The sequence below is a fragment of the Camelus bactrianus genome, chromosome 3, assembly GCF_048773025.1.
Source record: "Camelus bactrianus isolate YW-2024 breed Bactrian camel chromosome 3, ASM4877302v1, whole genome shotgun sequence".
Lineage (NCBI taxonomy): Eukaryota > Metazoa > Chordata > Mammalia > Artiodactyla > Camelidae > Camelus > Camelus bactrianus.
In genome coordinates, this window is record NC_133541.1 from 89,933,440 (window position 1) to 89,960,386 (window position 26,947).

General features: G+C 39.5%; 1 protein-coding gene across 2 annotated transcripts in view; it reads left to right on the forward strand.

Annotated features, from left to right (window-relative positions):
* Positions 1-26,947, forward strand: part of MEGF10 (multiple EGF like domains 10) — a 155,845-nt gene that overhangs the window by 86,707 nt on the left and 42,191 nt on the right. For both annotated transcript variants that reach the window (XM_074360599.1, XM_074360598.1), the window contains exons 6-9: positions 11,068-11,314; positions 12,794-12,914; positions 16,829-16,965; positions 23,154-23,366. In XM_074360599.1, coding sequence (XP_074216700.1) covers positions 11,068-11,314; positions 12,794-12,914; positions 16,829-16,965; positions 23,154-23,366 — 718 coding nt within the window. The remainder of the gene's footprint in view (positions 1-11,067; positions 11,315-12,793; positions 12,915-16,828; positions 16,966-23,153; positions 23,367-26,947) is intronic.

The window sequence follows — 26,947 nt, forward strand, 5'->3', positions numbered from 1 at the left end:
CAGCTTTAAACTTACAAATAAAAAAAACCTCATATTGTATAATTAGTATTACATAAACCAGATTCATCCATGCTGTAAATTAGTTTTTAGGGTATGTAGAACACATCAAAGTTAAACAATTCTTTAAGACAGGAGGTACTATAAGCAAAGTTAAAAGAGAAGGGAGTGGAAAAAGATTGTTGCAACATATAAAACAAATGGTTAGTGTATAGACTATGTAAAGAGCTCCCACTAATCAATAAGAAAAAACCCCACAACTTTAAAAAAGGCAAAAGATAATGAAAAATAAATTAATTAGGCAAAGCATACAATAAGGTAATTCAGAGCAAGAAAACCTGATTGACTAATAAGCCTATAAGAATATGTTATCTTTGTAATAACCAGTGAAGGGGATGGTGAGGGAACAGGATGTCATTTTTAACCATCTAACTGGGAAAAGTTAAGAAGTCTGACAATATCAAGTGTTGATGAAGATGTGAAAGGAAGCTTGCACATACTGCTCTCAGGAAGGTAAATTGACAAAGTAATTTGGCTATATCTAGAGTAAAATTTTAATTTGTGTCTACCATATAATCCAGTAACCTTATTTTTACTTCTTTGTAATTTGTATACCTTGGAGAAACCTTTGCATACATGGACTAGGGGATAAAGACTTTGTATCTATGTAACTGAAAATTTGGGAACAAGTGAGAATGGCCATGAATATGGGAAAAATATATTTATTAGAGCCTGTTAATACAGTGGAATGCTGTATAGCCTTTCATTTCTACAAACTGCTATATAGTAATGTGTTAGCATATGGACCAATATTAGTATATTTCAATATCATAATATTGTGTGACAAAATCAAGATGCACAGTGATATATACATTTTATGTAAACCTAATAAATACATGAAATAATAAAGCAATATATTATTTCTGGTCACACAGACAGGCTAAAAGAATACACATTAAAATAATGACATCGGTTCTCTCTGGGGGCGGAGTAGGAAAAGAACTGAAAATGAGGTACAAAGAAGACAAAAGGAAATTTAACTTGATCTGCAATGTGTTTTTTCTTGCATTAAGCAATGAAGCAAATGTGATGTAATGTTCACAACAGTTAATTCTAGGTTGTGGGTATAGGGACCTTTGCTATAGTAGTACTTGTAGCCTTATGTAGTTTTCACTCAAGAAAACTCTTAAGTTTTTCAGACCATCCAATTAGCATTGAGGGTTTGGAACCTGGTTTTCCTTCCTGTTGGATTTTAGGCAAATCATTTAAGGCTTCCACCCTTTGGCTTCTCACATGTGGTGTGAAGATTGTAAGTATATGCACAATGGTGGTCATGAGTAGTTATCCTTCAGTGCTCATCTCTAGCCCACCTCCTCTGGCAGCCTTCTCTCCTCCCTGCTCCCCTCGGCCCAGAGGTCCTCTGTGTTCCTTGAGCATCCTGTGCACTGTAACACTTAGCACATTCTTCTATGATGTCTCACTGTGAGCCAGTCTCTTCCAGGAGGCAAAGAAATCTTAGCTATAGCACAGGTCTTAGGGAGGAGCAAGTAGTAAGTGCTCAATAAACAGAACTCAGTAGCCAACGAAGATGCTTAATACATTTTTAATAAAAGAATGAGTGAGCAAAACAGCAAAAATACAGCAAGACTTCATAAAGCAAGATATCCTGTAATGGCTTCCGAGGTTGTGATTATTCTTTTGACTTCACTGAATAAGTGTAATCCCTCCAAATCCCTTTCTTAATCCCAGCCTACGATTTATATCCTTGAGATTTCCCTGCACTGTGAATAAGGCCATCAATGTGGTCTCCTGGAGAGACATCAACATTTACATTTAGACACATTAAAGAATAAACATTTCACGCCCCTTTTTCTGGTTCATAATTTGGGGGTAAGCTTACACTGAAGTTATAAAATGACAGTTCATGCTTTGAAGATTCATTTAATAAACATTTTCTAAAGAAGAATAAAGGTACTCTCTCAGCCACTGAATCATATTCATATAAACAGGCCTGGGTGGGTGTCCGCGGTGATTGCTGGCTCTCTGTCAGCTCTCCAGCCGGGTTTTTGACATGTGAAGGACATGAGGTTTTAGTGCTTTCAGAGGATCTGGAAAATACATTTTTATTGTTCTTCTTCATGGATGGAGAAGCTTTACAAACTTGTCTTATTTTTCAAGCACTTGATGTTTTCAATGAGGATCTTTTCTTCTACATTAACAAAGGGAATGACACACCATCGCCTTGTTAGCCTGAGGCACAGGGAATGAAATCACAGGGAGATAAAAGACCCCGAGGGAACCAAGGCTTGGGAAGAAAGGGTATATATTTCAGGGAGAATCGTGGTTTTCTATCCTCTGAGACAGCAGAAAATTATTTTGGCCTCTTCTAAAAGCCATTCGCTCTGTAGAGATATTTTCTTGAAAGTGAATTATTTGTGCTTTCTCTCTATATAAGAATATGAAAGGCTGAACTTTCTTCCTTATTCACTTCTCTCGTGCTGATAAATTTTCCTGTTTCAAGTCAGTGGCAGACAAACATCACAGCCAAACTCCACGTAAAAATATATTAAATCTGTGTAGCAGCTGACTGATACATCCTAATAGATACTTGACATTTAGATATTAAGGGTACTTACTGTCTTAGTTACTTCAAATAGCAACCCTGGTGAGGGTTGTCGTGTGTTATAAACTGACTTCACTTTCCCAGTGAAAAACATGAGTTCCAAGATTCAGTACATCATCCTGTTGTATCTGGTAGAGACGTACCCACAGGGTTCTTGGACCCCATAGAAGTTTACAGTTTTACTTTTTTAGATCCCAGAGGTATTAAACCAAGACAAAACAAAAACACAGAACAAGAAATGGACTGCTCAGTTCATCTAGGGTTTGTTTAGATCTAACACCAGCTCACGGAATTGGGTCCTTTTGTTGTTCTCTATAATCCAGAACCAATTGCTTTACAGAAGCACCTTATACTTCAAATTGTGTTTCAGGGCTGCTTCTGTGGTCTTCCTGGGCATAGGTAAACTGGAGAAAAATCAAGTCCTGGGCTCGGTACCTACTAATATGATAGGATTCTTCAGATTTTATTTATGATTATCTACTTCTTTATGCCAAGGGGAAGATAGCTAAGAAGTTCACATGTTTGTTTCCAAGTTTCTCCTTTTACATTTCTGAGCTTCATGTATGAGCTGACACCTCTGGGCACATTAATCATCAGCAAGTGAGAAATTTCTGAATCTAGTTCTTAATTGATAATTAAGAATAGGATGTAAGTTAGCACTGGGTTTCACTGCAGGCCTGAGCTTTTTCCAATTGGCTTTATAAAAATGGATGAAAGGGGTGATCCCAAAGCTTGTTTTTTATTTTACTTCATGGAGTTACAGGGCAATTTGTTTTTGGAATTCACAGTGTGAAAACCAAGTTGTCCTTTTTGGCATGAATGATTCATGCAAGACAAACAAATAACACAAACCCACGACAGGCATGTTATTCCAGCTTCATATACAGCTGGAGGATGTTTTTCTTGGGCTGGGATGTTCTACTGTGTCAACCACAAAATAGAATTTCTGCTGCTACCAGATCTGTGCTGCGTCACTCATAAGAACAAGTACTTTTGGTGTAATTAGTATGTTTCACCATCCCTCTTCTACAAAAAGAAAATTAAGTGTATAGAGGTCAGAGACTGGTTCAAGTCTCCATAGCTGTGAAGTTGCCTTGTCCCTGCTAAGGTCAAGGTCTGTCTAATGCTGCATGACTTTATCTCCTCCTCGAGCCAGCTCATGATTGATAAATTTCGTAACAAGGTGAACTTGGTGGTAAACATCACTCCTTTCTCCAAGGGAACAATGATTTCATCCTTTTTTTTGTTTCCTCTGACGGAGTCCTTTGGGTGAGACTGTATTAATGTGCCCTTGTTTCTTCCTCTGGAGTATCTCCCAGTTTGGCATTTCTTTGTATCTCTGATTGTGCTCCTTTCCTTATTCTTTGTCTACACCAGACAAGAGATTTATTAAACCATCTCTCATTTGTTCAGATATGTTTTCTAATGCCTTGTTTTTGTCAGTATGTGTGTGGCTGTGGACATGTTGGAACATTCTTCATCCAACTGTTCAGATGAACTTGCTAGTAACACTTTGAAGCCTGGGAACTGCTGTTTTAGGCAAACAAGGATTATCTCTCAAACGTCTGTGAGACTTTTGTTCTAGAGTGTTCCCCTTTGAAAAGCAATCAGAAGCCAGAAATATGCACTGATATGAGGTCCTGTAATTAAAGAGCATCATCCACTTGGGATGGTCTGCATGGTGTGGGGAAGATGGCAGCTTTGGAGGCACTGATGGTTTTGGGTTGAACCCTTGCTTTTGCCACTTGAATGCCAAGTGACTTTGAACAAATTATCATCTCAGTCCATTTTTCACGTGAAATGTTGGAATAATAATACCTATCTCATCGAGCTATTGTGAGGTTAAAATAAAACAGCTGCACACTGTCGACACATGTTCGAAACTCAGCATTATCTTAGAACCTCTTCTCTGTCTCCCCGTCCTTTGCATGGAAGATTGGACTGAGGGTGTGAAGTTAGGAGAAGAGAATGCACCTAGAATTGTGATGATGGTTTTACAGGTTCCTCTGCTTGTCACACTTAGTCATACTGCTCTGCGTGCAGTCACTTTGATTCACTCACCAGATATATCTTAAGAGCCAGCCATGTGGCAGGTACCGTCTGGGTTTAGTTTTCAAGTCAGAGTACTTCTTAGCAAGACAGCTAATGGTATCAATACAGTTTTCACAGTGAGCTCACTAGCTTTTTGTTTGCATAGAATTATTTTTCAATTTACAGAAGCTCTTCAGCCCTAATCGTCTTCTTAATTTTATTTTCTCTTTGAGAAACGCCCTATGTTCTCACGACTAATGTAATTGCCTATTTTCAGTGCCCCTAAATATTGAGTCACTGGCTGACCCCATAGACTTGCTCAGTGAAAGGTTTTATCATTGGCTGTTCCACCTCGATGGATCACATGAGTTGAAAAACATAATTGTGGGATATTATGTTTAACAAAAATACATAATTTCACTACTTTAGGAGCACAATGGCCTCATGAAAAGTGCTTGGACTTTTGTTTGCAGACATTCTTGGGTTTGAGTACTGATGCCACAGTTGGGTATGTTTGGACATTTTACCTAAATGTTTTCATCCTAAATATCCCCCATGTGCTAAAGGTGATGATACCCACCTCGTCAGTCCTGTGAGGACTGGAGAGAGGTGTGTAAATTGTGGAGCACAATGGTAAATGCTCAGCAGATCGAACCATATAAAAATACACTTTTTTGCTTGCTTTTCTCTTACCACTGAAAGGATACATTCGACCACAGAAAATTTAGAAAATCTAGTTAACCCAAATGAATAAAAGACAAATCACGAACAGTCTTAAGACCTGGAGTTACCTGATGGTCCCATTTGACTACAGAGCCTTTCGATATCTGTCTCTCCGTCTTTCTCCTTCTCCATCTTCTCCCCACCCTTTCCCAGATACTAGGATCTACCATAGACAGTGGCTGATATTGGGCCATTTTACACCTAAATTAATGACACTTTCATCTGGTTTATTCTAATCTGTTGCTAAAATTGGATCATGTGGTATGCGTTTTTTAATCTACTTTTTACAATTAATGATACTGACAACATCTTTAAAATTCATTAAATATTCTTCTATAGTATCACTTTTAATTGATGCATGATATTCCATTATATGATTATACCACAATTTTTTTCACCAGTCATCTATTACTAGAAAATTAGGCTGTTTTCAATTTTTTTGTTATTATGAAAAAGTCTTGGGATAAAGATCCGTACAGCTTTGGAGGGAAGAGAATGTAGTGATTTAGTATACAGACTGCAGACAGGAAGTCTCTGCTTCACTGCTTTCTCCCTGTGTAACTTTAAGTCTGCCACATGGATCTCAGTTTCTTCTTGTATGAAACAGGGGCAACTGTAGTACCTAGTTCATGGGGACAGTATGAGAGTTCATCTATCTCAGGTGCTTAGAACAGTGTGTGGGTGCAGCGTAAGTATTACTAATAAGTTAACTATTGGTAATTGTTACTGTCTTTACATATTTCTGTTTTTTCTTTTGGAAAAATCTCACAAGAGGAATTTTTGAGTAAAGGGCCTTTGATAGACTTTTCCAGACTAATCTCTAAATTGGATGTGGTCATCTGCTTTCCCATAGTAGTGCATAAGAGTGCTGCTTTTCCAGAAAAGGGAGAGGTTGTCAAAATCTCTGGCAGTATCAGTCTCATCATTCTTATTACACTACTTCATGACACAGGTACACACTTTTTCCCAGTGTATCATCTCTGAAATCAGAATGTTCCTAACCATCATTCTCAGCCAAGTGAGTGCCAGGGCCTGGTTGTCTGAAACCTTCTTTCGACAACTACTAAGATCTAGAAGGGTGTCTGTGCGTCTTAACACCCATGGAATTTAATTTTGTTTGGGAGATGTGAAACAAGGTGAACGTATGTAAAAACTGTAATCTAAGTGCAAAGTGAGTGTCATGGAAAATATATAATGCCTTTTTCCAGAGAGCATCTCAGATTGGGTCTGTAAAATGCGCCTGAAGCACAGAGGTTTCTGGGCTGAGCTTGGAAGACTAGGGGAGGGGGGAGACATGGCAGGAGAAGACAGGTCTAATATCTCTCCATTTCTACTTATTTCTATACTTCTTTTTGTCATGCACACAGCTCAGAAAGATGGTAATAGCCGTAATGCAGTGGTGTAGAACCCAGGAGGGCATTGGTGAATATTTCCCGTTTCAAAGCTGTTGGCTGTTGCGTGTATCATGCTCTTTGAATGTAACACCTCCGGCAACCTCCCTCTCCTTGTAGTCCCCTCTTTTCCTGTGTACACACCCTCCACCCCACCTAAACATGGCGCCCTCTGCCTTTAGATCTCAGCTTAGACATCATGTTAGCTGAGAAGCCTTTCCTGACTCACCAGCACTGGTTACCTGTCATCCCTGTGTTTTCCGTTGTACCCTGTCCCCATCCTTACCTTATTGCTTATCACAGAGTATTTTATTACCTAGTAACTTGACACCTCTGCCAGCAACCTGTAAACTTGTAGAAGCATAAATTTATTGTTCTCCTTTCAAGTCAAGGCCTACAGCACAGCTGGCACAAGGCAGGTACTTAAGAGATATCACTTGAGAGAACTTCAGTCCTCAGCCCACGAGTGGAACCTCTGGTTAGTGGCATCAGTGGAAGTCACAGCCATAAGGGCCTCAGGGTGAGTCCATCGTCTTGACCCCGAGGGTGTAGCATGGACTGGTTGTTTCTGATATTACACAGTAGCTTAAAATTCCTTTTACTTCCAATTTATTTTGAGAGCTTATTAGAGCAAGCTGTCCGTGTTGAGACCCTCTTTAAGCTGTCTCCTGAAACATCTGCATAAATCTGGCCACACGGCTTCTGATGGCCCATTTTGAGCCGTTCACACAATGAGAGCGGAAACCAGAGGCTGACAGGGACAGAGTCTTCGCTCCCTTATTAGCATTTAGGTTCTTTTCAGTTTAATCTGAAACAAAGTTTTGTTCATTTACCTTTTCCTATTACGCTATTCAAGCAATTTTTCCATGTTCACTACCATTTTTAAGTTATCAGTACAAGCAACCAACCCAGTCCCTTGTTCCTGAGAATTGAAAACATTTGCCCCTTGAGATTCAAGTGAGGTGTTAAGCAAAAGCAGTCAGATGACTTGAGTTCAGACTCTCTCCAAACTGCCTTTCCAAATACAGTACTTGAATTCAGGATAATCGGTCAAGCTTGGCACTAAACATAGGAACAAATTCTGCCTCTTGTCTAGACAGTCAACCTACTCTTGTATTTGTCGTAATCAGGGAAGAGAGCTGGCTTTTGTGCGATAAACTGTGTTAACTCACTGGGATACATTAAAAATGGATGTGCTGAAGGAGTTAAATATGATAAATGAAGAAAGGAAAGGAAGTTACAGTGACGCCTAAATTCAAGCCAGGCTTCTGTATCTTACTTGTTCTACTTCCTGTCTATTTGCCTGTAGATTTCTATGTGTTGTTTTTCCATGTAGTCCATGTTGGTGCCTAGTATTTGCATCGTGAGGCCCATGTATCAGTGGCCTTTTAGGGAAATGCAACCCCAAAGGGAGAAGCTGTCACTTCAAAGCATGCCACAGTGCTTAGATATAGCCAGGAAATTAACCATGTCGGCGCGATAATATTTCTTTAAAAGCCTGAAACCCTTTCTTTAATGCTGATAGTTATCTATGTCTGCTATAAACTTGTTTCTACCATGAGGAGATATCTTAAGGGTTTTTGTTTGTGTTTTTATTTAATCCCAAGAAAATAGAATTGGTCTCCACCTGACTTCTCTGCTGGGGGAGAAGCTGTTGAATGGGATGTGGAAATAAATGGGTTATAAAGGAAAAGAGAGGCCAGTTCTTGACTTTGTTCTTGACTTTGTCCTGCTGCTCTCCTCTTGTTGTGAAATACACTCTGTAAAACGTAGGTGTTCCAGCCCACTCTTATCCCAGTCTCATAGTGAGGGAAAAGAGCTCTAACCCATCAGAAATTTTTTTTTTAAATGCTTTGACCTGATCTTGATGTCCTTATCAAGGTGATTATATTAGCTGCATTGTTTCTGTGAGTGTCAGTCATTTAATCCTTCATTATACTTAAGTAAAAATGGATATTTAACTTAATACCTGAGGCTCCTAGAAGTTGGGAAGGATATGTAAATTTTGGAGACGGCTCAGCAAAGAAAATGAGTGAAATTTAATAAACTTAAAAAAAATATTGTAAAAGTATTGAGGTTTACTATTTAGTATGGCAAAGAGCAGCTTTGTTGTATTCACATTTCAGGAACAAGCTCATTTATAATATAGAGAACAGTGCTGCACAGAATTGACTATTTTGTGAGGGGGACGGAGGAAAAAGAATCAAATTATAGGATAGTTGGCTTCTATGGGAAGAAGACTTTCCTTACTCTTAGAATTGATGGACCAGGGAACAAGTTACAAAGGACTATGTAATTTACTTTGGGAGACCTTAAAAAACAAGATAGATTCTTCTCCACTGGAGTAGCTGAGAGAGCTTAAAGAAACATACTATGTAATTTTTTTTTTAAGAATAGATCCTAAACTGAAAGAATTAAAATTGAAAAAAAAAAAAACTTTGTCCATATCCATAGTCAATAAAAGAAACAATTCATATGAATAACAATTTTTAGGCTTAAATCTCATCTTGGAACTACCACCTAATCTTATTTTGTGGAAGGAGATTGTGAATTCTTAGGCAATTACTTTCTTGATCTGCTTTAGGTTCAATAATTCTCTCTCATTGCTTTTAATTATATTAAAGTATGTTTATTAAAGTACTAATGAGACCAAAGCCATACTGATTAAAAACAGAATGATACATTTAAAACTTCTGATATTATGAAATGGAAGGTAGGTCCTAATATTGGAAAATGAATCCTGCAGGTCTAATAAGTGGTTTGCTGTGTGCCTAGTGTTGCTTTTTTTAATAGTTTATTCCAGATCTGTTGAAGTTACAAAATTTTTATGAAATGAAACTTTTTTTTTTTTTATCATAAAAGCAATTTATCCTAAGAGCTCTAGGCAGGGTGCATCTGCCCTAGTGATTTTTATAGCATCTAATTAGTAAATGCACGGCTGGCTAGGCAATGCATATTAAGAGTAGGCTTTGCTTATTGTCACCTTTTATAAATTTTAGAATGTTTGGGATTGAGGTTTTTTTCCTTCCCTACTCCTTTTTTCCCGCTCATTGACTTGAATCACAGCCGTTCTTCCTTTTCTTTGGAACTGCACTTTTAAATCTGTCTTTCAAAGGCTGTTCTCTGCCTTTATCTTATACTTATACATGGTTCCATATACTTCTTATTTTTTTATTTGCTGTTCATTTTCAATTTCTGGTTTGTTGTATTTTAAAAATAGGTCAGTGAATTTAAACATTTTAGTCAATTTTTTTCTGCCTTTTCTGGTTACCTCCCAATCATGCCTTTTTTTTTTTTTTTTTAAATTGAAGTATAGTTGATTTACAATGTTCTGTTAGTTTCAGGTGAATAGAAAAGTGATTCAGTTATATGTATATTATATGTATATATTGGTTTTCAGATTATTTTCCATTATAGGTTATTACAAGATATTGAATAGTTCCCTGTGCTATACAGTAGGTCCTTGTTGTTTATCTGTTTTATATGTAGCAGTGTGTATTTGTTAATCCCAAACTCCCAATTTATCCCCCCACCTTTTCCTGTTTGATAACCGTAAGTTTGTTTCCTACTGCCAATCACATGTATTTTGATTGATATCTTGAAAGCAGATCAGCAGTTTTGTTTTCAAGAGCTCGGCCCAGACCTGTATCCGGGTCAGTCCACTCCTCAGTGGACTGCCTTTGGGTCGCTTCTCCATCTCTCTGATCACTTCCTGAGGTTAGACCCCCTCACTGGTCTCCAGAACTACTGCCACGCGCCTTGCGCAGTCTCCTGCCCCTCATCATCAGCTCTTTCCTGCCCTTTCCTCATCCTGTAGCTAGCTGATCTTACTAGAAGGCAAATCTCCATTGCCCTTCATTGCTTAAAATCCTTTTCTATTGATCCCTTGTCTACAAGATGCAATCCAAACTGCTTATGCATAAAAGCCCCTGCATAAGCTGACCATTCTCACCTGCCCAGCCAGCCTCCTCGCTCCCACAACCACTCACACCATCCACTAGCTAATGATTCTGGCCACATCAAACTCAGCACTCTAGGTGCAGGGAATGAGCAGAGCAAAGGCATGGGGGTGAACAGTGTAGCCATGCTTGAGCAGTGGAATGATAGGAAGTGGCCCACTGCCAGCACCAATGAAGTATTGCCAAGGGTCGGTGTTGGAGCCCTGATGCTCTGCAAAGGAATGGTGATGAAGAGGTCATCAAGCTGCTCTCTCCATGGGGAGAGGAAAGCTTGTTCTGAAGAGCTTGCCATTACCCACATTCGTACTCTGACGCCTTCCACTGTTTCTTTCCCTAACCTTAGCCTGCGACGGCGATCACTGGGGGCCTCACTGCAGCAGCCGGTGCCAGTGCAAAAACGGGGCTCTGTGCAACCCCATCACAGGGGCTTGCCACTGCGCTGCGGGCTTCCGGAGCTGGCGCTGCGAGGAGCGCTGTGAGCAGGGCACCTATGGTAACGACTGTCACCAGAGATGCCAGTGCCAGAACGGAGCTACCTGTGATCATGTCACCGGCGAGTGCCGCTGCCCACCGGGATACACTGGAGCTTTGTAAGTGACGCACCGCTGAGCATTGTGACAAAGCCAACTTACCCTCTCCATTCTGCTGCTGCTGGCGTCATATTCCTGTGCTTTTGTTTCTCTTGCTGCCTGAAGGGTTACTGAGGGGACAGGACTGCAGGCACAGATGTGTGATGAGCACTGATGGCCACTAGGTGCTCTTGCTATTTGGCCGTTGAACATCAGAGCCCAGCCAGAATCTAAGGACCAGCTCTGATGCCTTCCTTTTGGCAGAGCAAAGACAGAGAGGGCCAGGATGTTGTGTTGAATAGCAGTATTTGGAGTTTGGGGGCAGATTTGGGTTCCGCTGTGATTTTCCCTCAAAATGCATTCTGGATGTTAATGGTCCATGTTATTCTGCTCTGTGTGGTGGTTAATCAGCTGGATACAGCTGATGGGTTCAGTGCCTTGGAAAAGAGGAAAGGTGAAAGACGTTAGAAATAGTCCATGATCAAAGATTAGCTGGATTATTTAAAGCTCAAAGATACATATGTTGCTTCATGAATATAAAAGTACATGTGTCACATCTGTGTAGGATGTGCACACAATTTAATTCTTTCTGGAGAACACTGAAGCAACTACTCAATCTCAACAACCTCCTTTACTTTGTGGGAAGGACATTCTTCGGTTTGCTTGTATTTGCAAACAGAGTTAGAGGTGGAATTTGCCAAAAAAGTAGGAGATAAAAAAAATTCTTGTTCCCTTACTGGGAAAATTACACTTGTAAATCACAGAGCTAAAAGTTGAAAAAATGTGGCTGATTAGGTAAATACTTCCTGCTGACAGTGTTAGGGCTGTAAAATAGAGCTGAAGTAAAAATTGCATTAGCCTCTAAAGCCTTCTGATTTCCAGCAGAATGGATGATCATCTCAGATTGTTTAATTGTTAATATTGCTCTTATGAGTTTTTATTAAGGCCACAGTTGAATGGGTTTTTGGGAAACTTGGAGCAATTTCACAGGAGAGTAAAAAAAGACAATTAGAGGCTTAGAGAACAAGGTTTGTTCATGCAATATGGAGGGTCTGTCATTCTGAAGAAGGGAACACTGAAAATTGATTATGAAGGGTATGTACACTCAGTGGGTGATGTGTAGATATTTGTCTCCTTTGAGGTTAGAACAAACACACAAAACAGACTTCCAGTGTAACACATGGGCTTTATAAAAGTTCTGTGGAAAATTCCTGTCACCAAGGAGTGAGTGGCCAGCAAGAGTTATCCGTGGTGCTCTCTGATAGGACAGGTTCTCAAATTGAAATAGTTTCATTAGAAAATATCCCCAAGCAAAGGCCAGGGCTAGGTGACCCCTCAAAGACCCTTCCAGCCAACATAATTGATGCTCTTGATGTCAATGAAATAAACCATATAAGATAGAGAAAGCTTATCTATTTTAGGGCCCTGGGTGCTGTTGTGTTTGTGAACCTATGGGTTATGTGGTTGGGTAAATCATGGTGTCCCATGTTAATTCCTCAGCTGTGAGGATCTCTGTCCCCCTGGCAAGCACGGGCCACAGTGTGAGCAGAGATGTCCCTGCCAAAATGGCGGCATATGTCATCACGTCACTGGAGAATGCTCTTGTCCTTCTGGATGGCTGGTAAGTGCCCCTCTCCCCACTCAAAGTCACCTGTTCCAGGATTCTCAAGTGAAAACGCATGTGGAAGACTTCAGCACAAAAGAAAATCCCACTGATCATTAAAGATTCCAAAATTGGAAATACCTGACCATATCCAAGCTGAAGTTTTTCAGTTCTATGAAGGCAGAAAGTGATTAATCCTGCACTTGAAGTGTACTAAGGGTCCTCATGGAAAAGATAGTAGGACATCTATCCTGCATTTCCCTGCAAGATCTAAAAGGGAAATATCTCATCTTAAACATGACAGCGAAAGCTGTTAAACACTGCAAGTATTCAAGTATTTAAATAATCATTTTCATAACTATGTTCTATGGATCACTCTTATTCTTTGAGAATATTTTTCTCAACAGGTTATGTGTCAAAGTTATCTGGTCCTATAAGTCTGGAGACACACTGAGGTAAACGAAGTTTTCCAGGTATTGCAGAACTTCTCAGTCTTTAGTATGATCATCTAAGAGGAAGCTATTACTCAGCACACTTGCCAAACTTTGACCCTGATGCTCTTTCTCTATGTAGTGTCTCACAGGCGTAATATTCTGTGGAATACACAATGTCAGAGGTGGTTTACTAAGTGGATTTCTCTGAAATCGGGAAATAATACTGGTTCATATCTCTCTGAGTTGGTTTGTGCAGGAGTCCGCTTGAAGGTGGAAGAGTGATTGACCAATGTCTGTTTCTTTATTAACATACAGCAAATAAAAGAGCAATTTACTTCATGGTCACCTTCCATCTCCAGTGACTGTGGTGAAACTGTGACTACAAGTGACTTAAGTGCCACCTCCAGTGACAAGTCCTCAATCTTCGTTCCACTTCACTTCTCCAAAGCGTTTTATGTTGTTGCTCATCCCATTTTCCCTTCCTAATCTCTTTTCCCTCCACTTCTTTTAAAAAAGTTTTTAAAGTTAATTATTACTATTTTTTTGGAGGTGGTGGGAAGTAATTAGGTTTATTTATTTATTTTTAGAGAAGGTACTGGGAAATTGAACCCAGAACCTTGTGCATGCTAAGCGTGTACTCTACCACTTGAGCTGTTTTCTCCCCTTCCTTTCACTTCTTTGATAACCTCTCCTCCTATCTTTCTTACTAAGTAAAGATTTCTGTTCCTAATCCCTCATCTTTGACCTCTCTACTACAGTATGTCCTAGGTTTCCATCTTGCCTTTTTCTTTTCTCACTATAAGTCTTTTCTGGAAATCTCATTAAGATCCATGGCTTTAACAGTCATCTGCTGATTCTCCCAAATCTTGACTTTACCTCCCCTGAGCACAGATGTGTATTTTCAGTTTGCTGTTAGACACCCCACCTAGATTCCCTATAGACACGAAGCCCCCGTCTGTCTGAACTCTGGCCAGGCTGGAGCCTTAGGAGCCAGACCTGGGATGGTACTGGTCTGGCATTACCCTCGGTGTAGGCGTGGATCAGAGGAGAGCTGGAGTCCACTTCCCAGTGAGAATCATGGGACGTCAGGGAGAGTTCAGGATGTTAAGACCACTGGGACAAGTGGAAAAGAAGTATCAGACCCAAGGTGAGAGCTGGGAATGGCAAGCAGGAGAGACAAGGTCTGATTCTGGAGGCAGAGCCCGGAGAAACTCCATGAAGCGATGGCATCAGTGCCGGGGGGCCTTTTATTGAGTGCCTGAGGAGGAGCTGAACAAGGGAGCTGTTGAAGAACAGAGCCAGAAGCAAGCCCATCAAAGTCCGTGTTAATAAAACCAAATCTGTCGTACACCTAAGCTTTTCCTAAGGCTGTTCCTCTTCTCTTTTCTGTCTTGGTTAAAACCATCACTTCTCTCTGAGTTGCCTAAAGTAGAAATGCTGAATTATCTTTGACTCCTTCTCTGCTTTTGTTTCCTATATTCAGCCTTTTGCCAGGACTGGTCATTGCTTGGTCCTTGGTGGGGGAAGGATTTTGCTGGGGTAGCAGAGTTTTCAGATAGCTACATGTTCTTTGGATGAGGAGCTGTGTGCACGTTACTCCTAGGACTTTTGTGTACACATGGTCTGAAGAGTTGCCTCGTCATGAAATTGAAGCTTTCTTCTTCTTCTTGGGTGAGGTGGTCATGATGTGGGAGTGGTAACCATAGGCTTGGACCGTGAGTCCCACCAGGGAGGCAGATGGCCATCCTGACCAGCACAGTGGAGCCTCCTCTGTACTCTGGGCCCCCTATCTTGATAGACGTTTCTTACTAAAGGTTTTCTGATCATTTTTCTCCATGTGGAGCTGAGTTTCCTGCTTACGCCTTTCTCCACAATGCTTCACCTGTGCTAGCATCCCATCCCAGGTGCTTTTCAAAGATGAATATATGTTCCCCTTACACATACACACACATATGTATTTCAATTAAAAATAATGTCCTACTTAAAGCTGTTTTCTCACATTAATCCTTATTTACAAAGAGTATTTCCACAGCATCTCTGAAGCTTATGTGGGACCATTGCAAAATGTGAGTGGTTAGTCCCTGAAACAGTAAGAATTTTTACCAGAACTACTGTTTTCCACAGATTGACCCCTGCCTTCTTATTCCTTCAGTCATGTTAATATGTTGTGCTAGAATGGAGGCATCAGGCCTATTGTAACATCTGTCCTCCTCACCACATTGTGAGCTAATTAAGGATTGTGACTTTATCTTTGATTTTCAGACCTTAGCACTATGCCTGGCACATAGCTGATTCTCGGTGAAACATTGATTTGAATCATCTCTCAAAGGTTTTTTCAGTTCCAAGATTTTGGAAGAACTTTCCTTGTTGGTAGATAGCTAGAAACCATCAGAGGAGACTTAATTAGCACACCAACTGCCTTTGTGTGTAGCCAGGAGTCAGAGGAAATGTATTTCCTTGTGCTATCCAGAATAAACATTCACAAACCATCTGGTGTTCACTAGCCTCCAATTTCAGAGTGCCCACAGTCTGTCTTTTTTATAGAGAAGGAGGACAAAGGAACAGCTTCCAGCAGTTAAAAACGCTGTAAAAACCTCCATTATTTGGAATACATTGTTTGCTTTAACAGTAACTCCAATAAATACATGATAAGCCACAAGCCCAAGTTACACAGCCAAGTGAAGTAGAAAATACTCAAGTGTTTCATTGACTTACTGGTACAGTATCTGACTTTTCTCCACGTAGGACTGGAATAAACATGACAGTGTCTGACAAGATGGACAGCCTCTAGGGTGAGGAGACGTGTCCAAGTTACTCTCTTGATTTTACTCCCCAGGAAATAAGCTTTCCTATTGATCTTGGCCCAGCAGTGTTTGTTGAACCTGCTGAAAATAAAAGCATTTTTTTTTCTCCTGAAATAAAATGTCTAGGTTCATTTCTGTTGAAGTATTTCTTAGGCAGTGTTATTGTTACTTCAGGTACACAAAATTCCAGTCCTTTCTTACGCTTCATTATAAGAAATAAAGCCAATGATAATGTGTATTTTCTCTGGAACATATGGTAAAGCATTTGGATATTCCATTTGTGCCAGATGTTGTCATTTATGGAATGGATGCTCAAAAAGTACTGTTGACTTACTGTACATGCAAGACACAAGGAAGAACCTTTAAGAGGGTTTGCAGATTCCTTAGATTGCCATAATAATTTAATGTAACTTAATTTTTTTTTAATATGGGTATTTCTTAAGATTGTTCTTCTGCCACCTTTGACTGTATCTTGAGACTTAGGCTCACTAAGCAAGCAAGTCATTTTAAAACTTCTAACATTTCTGAGATGATGAGCAGAATTTATGTGTTCTTAAAATCTCCTTTGTCTGATTTTCTTGCAGCCCTGTTGCCAGATTCCTCTTCCCCTTCTGTTTCCTGTCTTTTCTCCCTTCTCCTCTGGCCCTTCCTTGGCTAGAAGCCCATCTAATTTTTCAAGTCTCTTTGAATGCAGGGCACGGTGTGTGGTCAGCCTTGCCCTGAGGGTCGCTTTGGAAAGAACTGTTCGCAAGAGTGTCAGTGCCATAATGGAGGGACGTGTGATGCCACCACAGGCCAGTGTCACTGCAGTCCGGGATACACTGGGGAACGGTAAGGGACAGCCTCATGTTTCTCTGTGACTGTTTGTCATGGTGGGAAAGGAAAACTTGGAGAGTCTAGGGAACATGTTCGCTACCATGCATCTGTGACTACTCTATAATACTTCAGAAGCATCTATAAGTGTGTTTGACAGATTCTTTCCCAACGCAGTGCGTAGAAACTGAATCAGACAGTGATGGTGAGTTGAAGGTACAGAGAATGCATTTTACAAAAATAATAAAATATCAGAACCCATGCTGGATGCGTCCTATACAGTTAAGTGTTTAGGAGAACCACTTCAAGGACCACGATTTTTCACATTTTAAAGATTTTTGGATAGGTTTATTTTAAAATGGGATGTGTACTTAGGTATCATTAAAAAGTATGTCAGGCATACAGTTACCTGCTTACAATGCTGTATTCTCTAAGGACATCAGTTGTTTCATTGTGCTGTGGTGACAGAGTAAGATCCGGTGGTTCTTACTGGTCCCATGTGATGCTCATGTGGTCCTTCCCCCCACTGCTTGTCCTTTTATTGTGTTAGGTGGTAAAGTGTTACCTAGAGTGCTTTGCTTACCCTGTGGTTTCCAATTTTCTCTTTAATCCATTATGTCTTGGAAGACTAGATAACCAAGCTTGCTGGATGTGTGCGTAAATACAGAGAAAAGAGGCTTAGGGAGAAGAATATAATGGCCAAAAACAAAGATCTTGGAATCTGAGTCCTTAGAAACATCCTCATCTGTACTGTTCAAGTAATAAATTGTACTTTCCTGTAGGATTGTTATAAGGATTAAATGAATACATTAGAGCATTTAGAACAGTGCTGAAACTTAACATGTGTCATTAGCTGTTGTTATAGTTGAGCAATTTCTATGAATTGTATAAATACTAGCACTTATTAATTTGAGTGATGTCTAAGAACTGTATAAATCTTAGCTGTCATTAATTTTTGGTGGTATCTGTGAATTAAGAATTCCTTTAACTTTCCTCTCTAATTTTTTTTCTTCCTAAAGTTCTGCTCTAATTTTATGACTTTTAATAAGACACTATAGGATGATTTTCCCCCCTCCTTAGACTGTGCAACATCTTGTTAAATTTATTTTTACCTATTCTGTAAGTTTTGAAAAAATCCCACTGAAGTTTTTAATTGGATATTTCTGAATAAAGAAAACCTTGCCTTTGAATATTTATTTTTTTATTTATTAACTCTACCAAGCTTCTTAGTTAATTCTCATGTTATTTTTAGCAAACACTAAGACTATTTCATCTCCAAATAAAGATGTTAGTCTGTTTTCAATATTTTAATGATTATTTTGTTTTCTTGAATTATAGCATTAATTTAAACCTCTAAGAGAATGTCAAAAGATCAGGGTAAAAGTGGGGATTCTGGTCTTGTTCCTGATTTTACTAAACATGGCTTCAGTATAGTTTCATGTTTGTTACTGATTTTTAGTAAACTGTCTTTTCCAGGTTTGAGTAGTTTTTTCTTAATTTTTATTTTTATTAGAAATTTTTGTTGCAATAGTATCTGTTTAATTTCATTAAAGGCTTTTTCATGTTTTTAAAATATAATTACATATTTTTCCTTAATTTTGTGTTTTATGGATTACTGACACCTTTGGCGCATAGTTTTTATAGCATGTAATTGGGCTACTCAGTTTTTGTGACTTTAATCCTATCCTAGTTTCTGGTTGTATTTTGGATAGACAACGTTGTTAGATGAATTCTGGATCCGTGTGGCATTAAGGTCTTATTATAGAAAGATGAGTCAGGAAAGGAGAGCAGGGACCAGGTAGAATCCTAAATAATGGTTTTGTGTAATATTTTTGGACACTAAAAATTTAAATGTAATTGTTTTCTTGCCATGTAGGGATTTAAGTCTCAAAGTCAAGGCAAAACAAAATCAACAAACATGCCAGGCAGGCTTATGCTCATCTTATTTAGAATACAGGGAAAGGGAACAACAGCTAATTTTCAGGTGAATTTTGGATTTAAGGCAAGGCAGGCAAAGAGCCAGAGAAAGAGAAAGAAAGGGAACAGGGAACTTGCTTCTTGAGTTGTGTTTGTAACTGTTGTTTTTCTTATGAACTGAAGACATGATTCCTGTTTTCAATTATGCTCTCACCGTCTGGGTTCTAGAGTTAACACACACACAATGACAGCAAGCACATTTGTCATCCTGAAAGAGAAACCGCGAGTGGCTATGGGACAGTTTGTGGCAGGAGATGTGGGGAAAGCAGCCCAAGGGTCTGGGGTCTTATGTCTCCCCTGTTTTGAGAAGTCAGCGTAACTTGATCATTGAGGTCAGGCCAGACAGGAGCAGGTACCACCACAGGCAGCTGCCCCAAAGCACTCCCAGGATGTGGGGATGGCCCTCCCAACCAGAGAGAAAACAGAACCAAGGGAACGGGCACCTTGTGGGCAGGCAGAGCTGCCCATGGAAGCCCACAGAATAGCCTGTGGTTTGTGGGGAGGCTGAGAGGATGGTGTGCCGAGGAAATGCAATGCCACACAGCCGAGTCAGACTGAAGAGAGCATGGTCCTCAGATCCTCACACAGATTCTTCTGAAGGGGTTAGAAGAGTGTTCTTGATGCTAGTAGGCTGTCCTGGCATTGCCGAACGGGGGCCTTTGACAGTCTCTCATGCGTCCTGTCCCTAAGCGGTGCTCCTCCTGTGTTAGCTGGGTGGAGGGCATCCCCGGATCAATTCTGGACTCTGAAGGTGGAGCTCGAGGCTGTCCTGGCACACCTGTGTTCTGTACCACCTCGAAAGTGAAGAAGACTGTGGGCAAAGGGAGGTATGGTCGGAAATTACAGGCAGGAATGGGAGGGGTGCAGAACTGGTCTTCGTAGAGGAACTCTTTCCTGATTCTGGGTCTGTGGAGAGGCTGGCTTTTGCCCAGTGCTCTTTCTGTTCCCCCGGAGCAGCAGTTCCAGATGTTTGAAAGGCAGGCCGTCAGTCCATGGATCCAGGTTTAATGAAGAATGTGATTCTTTCACACTAAATCATGGTTTTGCCCAGTTATTCCAGTCACTCTGGGGAGGGCCATGCTCAAAAGGACAAAGGAGACAGAGGGATCTGGCACCCATTAGATGCTGACTCACTTTCTTTTCCAGAAGTTCACAGTGAGATGCAGTATAATAATTGAAATGATATTCAAACAAACCTGTGACTCTCATTGGTTTGGGTATTGGTGTCATGTTTTATTGGTTTATCTCTACTTAATGCTTGTCCTTTTTTTTCTGGTTCCAGGGTATTATTCAAAATCTAAAAAAATAAAATAGAAACTTCAAATTTTTCATATTTTTACTATGGCTAATATTTATTGCTATGTTTTTATCTACCTCCCTGCCATCTCTCCTAAGAAAATATTTCCTCTTTTAGTCATTTGTAAGATAGCTTTTCTTACTCCATGTGAGACCCCAAAGCCACATTAAGGGCGTACAATTTGTTGGGAATGATGCTCCTTTCAGAAAAAGGAGCCAAAAAGAGAGATAAGACTGCTTGACAAAGGCCTTTTTGTCTGTATTTTTGTTTTCTTTCTTTCTTTGTTTTTGTTTTTAATTTTTTATTGAAGTGTAGTTGATTTACAATGTTAGTTCCAGGTGTACAGCAAAGTGATTCAGTTATACATATACATACATACATACATATTTCTTTTCAGATTCTTTTCCATTATACAGTATTATAAGAAATTGACTGTAGTTCCCTTTGCTATACAGTAGGTCCTCGTTATGTTTTATATATAGTGATGTGTTTGACAGACACTTTTAATTCAGCCAATCAGATTGGTGTAAGCCACTTCGCGATTGCATTTATTTTCAAGATGGAAAACGTTTGCTTCTGGAAAGGTGCCCTACTATTTTGGTGTGGTAGGTGGAAAGAGACATAACTATTATTAACAGGATTCTCTTACAAGTGCAACATTGACCAAAAAAGCGGAGATATGAGCCAAGCTTTACTGGCTCCTTTAGTAAATAAATTTCAAATGGCTTTTTGCCATTGAAAATACAAACTTAGTAGTATGTTTAATCATGGGTTGGAAAGGTAAATTTGGGTCAGGACCAGTTATTATGGATTTTGTTTTCTTGGAGAAGAGGAAGTCTCTGCCAAGATAGACTAGAATGCACACACTGCTGCCCTGTCATTTGGTGGCTGACCCTTTTCCAGGCTTCCCATTTCTACTCTGTTCACCCACTTTTAGAGCTATGCTTTTGACTAAGTTAAAACCCTGGAACCCAAAGCTTAATATTTGGGTTTGTTTTAGTGACGTTATTTACCTTGAGTGTGTCTTTTCCTTTTTTTCTGTTACTGACTTGCAAGAACCTCTCGACAGACAGATTGCAAAGTCGTTGTGCCAGCCTTCAGCAGGGCCACAAGGAGGCGCAGTTATTGTACTACAGCATTTCTTCCTCTAAGGTTTACATCTTTTTTTTTTTTTTAACATTTTTTATTGATTTATAATCATTTTACAATGTTGTGTCAAATTCCAGTGTTCAGCACAATTTTTCAGTCATTCATGGACGTATACACACTCATTGTCACATTTTTTTCTCTGTGAGTTATCATAACATTTTGTGTATATTTCCCTGTACTATACATCTTTAAGGAGTAAACTAAGTGACTTGGCTTCTTAAGGCTTCTTACACCTTAAAAATAGAGTACCTGTTAAAAATACTCTGGTCTAAAAATAGGTATACTCACATGTAACTTTACAGCACATGTCTGATTTTATGCTAAATGAACTTAGTTCAATCACTCCAGCACTTTTCTGATGCTTTATTGAGTGGCTGATTTGAGGTCCTTGCATATCTGCAAACCTAAAGATGTCTAGAGTCTGTGGAACCAAATTTGCAAGAAACCCTTTTCCTTCAATCTGTGCCAGAGCCAGAGTTAACCAGAAAAATATCAAAAGGTTCTCAAGATTTCTCCTCTGCACTGAAATAGAATCCCATCCAGCCCTGGTATTGTTAGTCATCACACCCTATCATTAAAAATATGCAAAGCCTTGTGGAAAATGTTTGCTTTGCAGCCCTTTCCCTGTTGCTTTGAAGTCTTCTGGCATTCATTATCATGCACTTGCCGCTTGCATTGTACCCATCTGAAAAACTGCAGTGCTGACCTACATTTTGGACTCCGGGTCTGGCGGGACTTGAGGGCCACATGGGTAGTGGCGGCTGAGACTCAGAAAATGTTCTCCGCTTGTAGCAGCACTCTGGCTGTGAGACCCTGGTTCCCTCTTCCTTGCCAGAACGTGCTCCTTCTGCTACAGAAAGCCCAATCAAGTCACCTTGCTGGTCAAAAAGAAGCTTGGCCGGTCTTAGAGCTAAGTCACACATTCCAGGGAGCGATAGTGATGATTTTCTCGTTATCATCGTTCCCTCCAGCAACTCAGCTTCCCTGCCAGAGTCAGCTCACCCAGAGCATATCCTTCCATCAGGACTGCACTCTAATGCCATTTTTTGAAAGATATTAAACTGAATTTTTGAGATCTGACATTTTTTTCCTTGTCCTTTGGTAGCCCTTCTTCCCAACAGATAGCAAAACCCAACCTACTAAAAATTTTGTGTTGGAGAACTCCTGGCCTCCCTACCATCTACTGACAGGAGTTCCCCAGGTTGGAACTGAGGACATTTGATTTCAATAGCAGAGGTTTTCTCAAATCTAAGGAGGACTTTATTAGTTACAGAACTTTCTAAATGAGGAGCAGTGATTGCCACTCAGCTTTGAGAAGAGCAGACTCATGGCTGAAATTAAAAATGAATGTCAACATGAAAGCCAAGAGAATTAATGTTTTGTTTCAAATTTGCTACAGAGTTTTTTCTTGGAAATAGGGAAAGCCTATATTTTAATTTCCTAGTTATGGGTTGAGAGTAACATGTGGACAGTTTATTTTCTTCCTTTCCTGGTGTCTACTAAAGTGCTGTGTATATCTTTAGCAAGAACTAGATGTAAAACATGCTTCATGTCCCCAGCTCATGATTTTATTTTGTTTTTGCTATTTCTTTGGACAGGCCATACAGCTGTTACTACTGTAATTTATCTTAATGCTTTTCATATCCGTAAAAGGACGATCACTAAATAAATATCAAGCCCGGACAGGATTTCAGTGTACACATAACAAAGCGTGTCTGAATGGACTGTTTATTTTCACATGGCACTAACTAATCTGTCTTTGCTCCCGCCTCCTGTATGACAGGTGCCAGGATGAGTGTCCTGTTGGCACATACGGAGTTCGCTGTGCTGAGACCTGCCGGTGTGTCAACGGAGGGAAATGTTACCACGTGACCGGCTCGTGCCTCTGTGAAGCAGGCTTTGCTGGTGACCTCTGTGAGGCGCGCCTGTGTCCGGAAGGACTCTACGGCATCAAGTGTGACAAGTGGTGTCCCTGCCACCTGGACAACACTCAGAGGTGAGGGTCGGCTGCCCCTGGAATAATATATCCTGTTAAATGTTTCACCGCAGTATGAAACATTGGAAGATGGGATCGGCAGAGTCATTCCCACCCTGAGACCCTTCCTGCCTCTGGGTCACCCTGGGCAGCAACCACTAAGTAAATGGAAGACTTTTCCACTTAATGGTCCAAGTCAGAAGTGCTAAAATTGTTAGATGGTTGTGGATGGCTATTAAATCTTATTCTCTATTTATGGCCACTGGCAAAAATTAAACTTGTTGCGGTTAGTAGAATGTTTCCCTGAGAGAGGGATTCTGTGACATTCCCAGAGAAGCACAGATGCAATGAGAGACATAGGTTAAGCCCAGTTTAGTATGTAAAAATATCACAAAATGATTCTCGCTGCTGCCTTTTTTTTTTTTACTTGACATCTGTATAGGCAGGAAGTGTACCAATGGAAGTTTTGTGAAGTGCTTCACATGTGGCCGTCACATGTGAGATATGTATTCAGAATTGATTACTCTGACATAGAACTCACGGGGGTCTTTTGGCTCAAAAACCTCTCAAAGAATGCAAGAACAGGAAACCAAGATCCCACCCGCTTTACTGTACCTTGTCTGTCCCTGAAAATATCTTTCCAATTCTTTCTTCCTCTCCCTCCCCTAAGGACCAGATACATGTCACTTAGAATTCTGGGCCTCGTTTGCATACTGCTAGAAGCGTTGAGTTTGACAAAATTGCTGTGGATTGTATAGCACTTCAGATGTTACCAGAATTACCTTTATTTGCATTCAGCACAGCTGTTACTTCATTTATACGTCTGAAAGATAACTTGTGGCCACATCAAATCTCAAGTGCACAAAAATGAAAAGTAAATAGAAGCCTGTAGTTGGTCTCTTCTTTAAACTGTTGTTGGGAGCAAAAAAAAAAAAAAAAATTGACTTTGCACTGTGTGTGTGTGTGCTGAAATATATTTTAGTGGGACATATCTAAGTGCATTCTTAACTTGTCTCAAGCAACTTTGTAAGCAACTTTAGTCAACTTCTGGTTTTCTTCACAGGAAAATATTGCCACTCTTTATGTGACAGGTTAAACAAACACTTGGAGAGTAAAAATGAATGATCTTTTCAGGATTTTATTTTTCAACTCTCCAATGTTGAAGGCGCTGGCAGGATTAGAGACAAGTTGTGAGTTTGGCTACCTTTCCTGTAGTATAAGTCTTGTCCCAGCAAAAGTTAAGCCTCATTAGTAATAGCTAAGGACTTTTTAACACCAGTGTGTTGTTTCATTGTATGTAGACACAGCCTGAAGTCAAATAGATTAGTAAACCTTTACAAAAGATCTCTGCTATGAAAGGAATTGGAGAAACAGAAAATGTTGGCTTTGTTGGAATTAGGTACCATGTTAGTAGCAACGTACAGGTGGACAGTTACTTGATTAACAGCGATACTATGATAGATTTGACATAGGTCACATGTACCTAAGCATGTATGTTTTAACAAAGAAGTACATGAAATTACTTGATAGTCACATAGATCAAAATAACACTAAAATCTATCTAATAATGTATATGACATAACCAGGAGATTAAAAAGCAATTAGCCTATGAAATGATAGCCTATGAAATAACACTAAAATCTATCTAATAATGTATATGACATAACCAGGAGATTAAAAAGCAATTAGCCTATGAATTTAGCTTCTCTAAATAATGAAAGCTGTTTTTAAAAATTGCTTTTATAAATTTCTATTAAAGCTAGTTGAATATTGGTTATGTGACTCTGTCTAGTTGAATTCACAGTAGGAGCCATCCACCTATTTTTATATCTTGAACTTGTATGTAAAATTCCTAGAAACATAAGATTCCTTTGAAGCAAAAAGTATAGAATCTTTGTATTAACTGAAAATCAAACTTTAATCAGGAAAGATGTAGGTTGCTTAGCTTACTATTGCTTAATTCATAATATATATTTATTCTAAAATCCTTTGTTATAATTAATGAGATAACTAATGCAGTACAAACCATTAGTTTATAGTACTTGAGGTAAATTTTTAGTTCTATGGATGTACATATTGACATATATTGAAGACGTATATTTGGGTAGGGGTTTGCATCAGTTAGTTTTGCCACATTAAAAAAAAAATACCACAAACATAATGGTTTAAAACACCAATTATGTATTTGCTGATGATATTTTGCGCCACTATTAGGGCTGGGCTCTGCTTGGTGGTTCTTCTGCTGGTCTCATATGTCCAGCTGGCAGATGGACTTGAGGCTGATTGGTCCTGAAATTCCTCACTCACATGTCTAGCATTTGGCTGCATGATAGAGTGACTGATTCATATGTCCCCAGCATCTAGCACATTAGCCTGGGCTTCTGTACATGGTCGCTGGCTTCCAAAAGCAGCAAGAGACAGGACAAGCCCCAACATGCAAGCACTTTTCAAACCTTTGTTTATGTCAGGTTTTCTAATGTCCCTCTAAACAGAGAAGATCACAGAACCAAGTCCACTTCTTAATGGGAGGAGTTATAAAGCTTTTGTAGCCATTTTTATTTTGCAAACTATCATAATATTGAAATGAATTTAATATATTTATAACTGATATTAGTATTTTAAATTATATCACTGTTATAGAGCCTAAGGACATTCTCTGTGAGCTGGACTTCTTAACTGAAAACTAACTTTTCTGGTGGAAATGATTTTGAGCAGGAAAACAGAATTCAAGATTCAGTAAGATTCCACATGGGATATGTATATTAGCTCTCGTTAAGAAGGACATTTAATAGCTGTGGGCAGTCAGGATGTGCCTCTTTGCAAAAGCCACCTAATTGACATTGCATTTTAGCATTAAGAATATTCAAGGAAATGAATAAAAGGAAGTTCAGTGACTCATTCTGTTGTAGCCAATATTATATTGGATTCCTGTAATAATTTAACTCTTCAATTGAAAACTGTACTAGGATATTTTCATCTAGTTATATATGTGTATAAAATGGTAGGTATTCCTATCTGTATATAATCTTATTTTCATATTACACAGAGAAGTCTGTTCTTTAGAAAGAAATCAGGTAGGAGGCTATTACCCTTTAGCCTCCACTCTGCTGCTCTGTCAACAACACGTAAATCTCATTATCAATTAAGCTGCCTGCATGAGAACCCATCAAATGCCTCCAAAGTGCTTGGCTTCCTACATCTAATTACAAATCGCAGAATACTAATTTTGGTGTCAATCAATCTGAGAACCAGAGTGCTGCACTGATACCCATGGGGGGGCATTGACTATCAATTTCTCTGTCTGCCTCTAGCTTAGTTCAGTTCCCTGTCCCCAGATTGTCTATTTTATTTAACATTTATGTCTAATACCGTGAATATTACTTCCTACTTTTTAATGTAAAGTAATATTTTCTACCAAAAGATGTCCTTTTTAAGACTAGTATAAGGTAAACTACTTTAACCAATCTTTCACTTGGAATATTTCTTTTCCTTTTATCGTATATCTGGCCCTACTAAACTAAATTTGTCCCTGTTTTTTGCACAATCCAGGCTTTTATTTGTTCTGCTAACCCTTTGACCTGTGCCAAATCCTGAATTTTAGC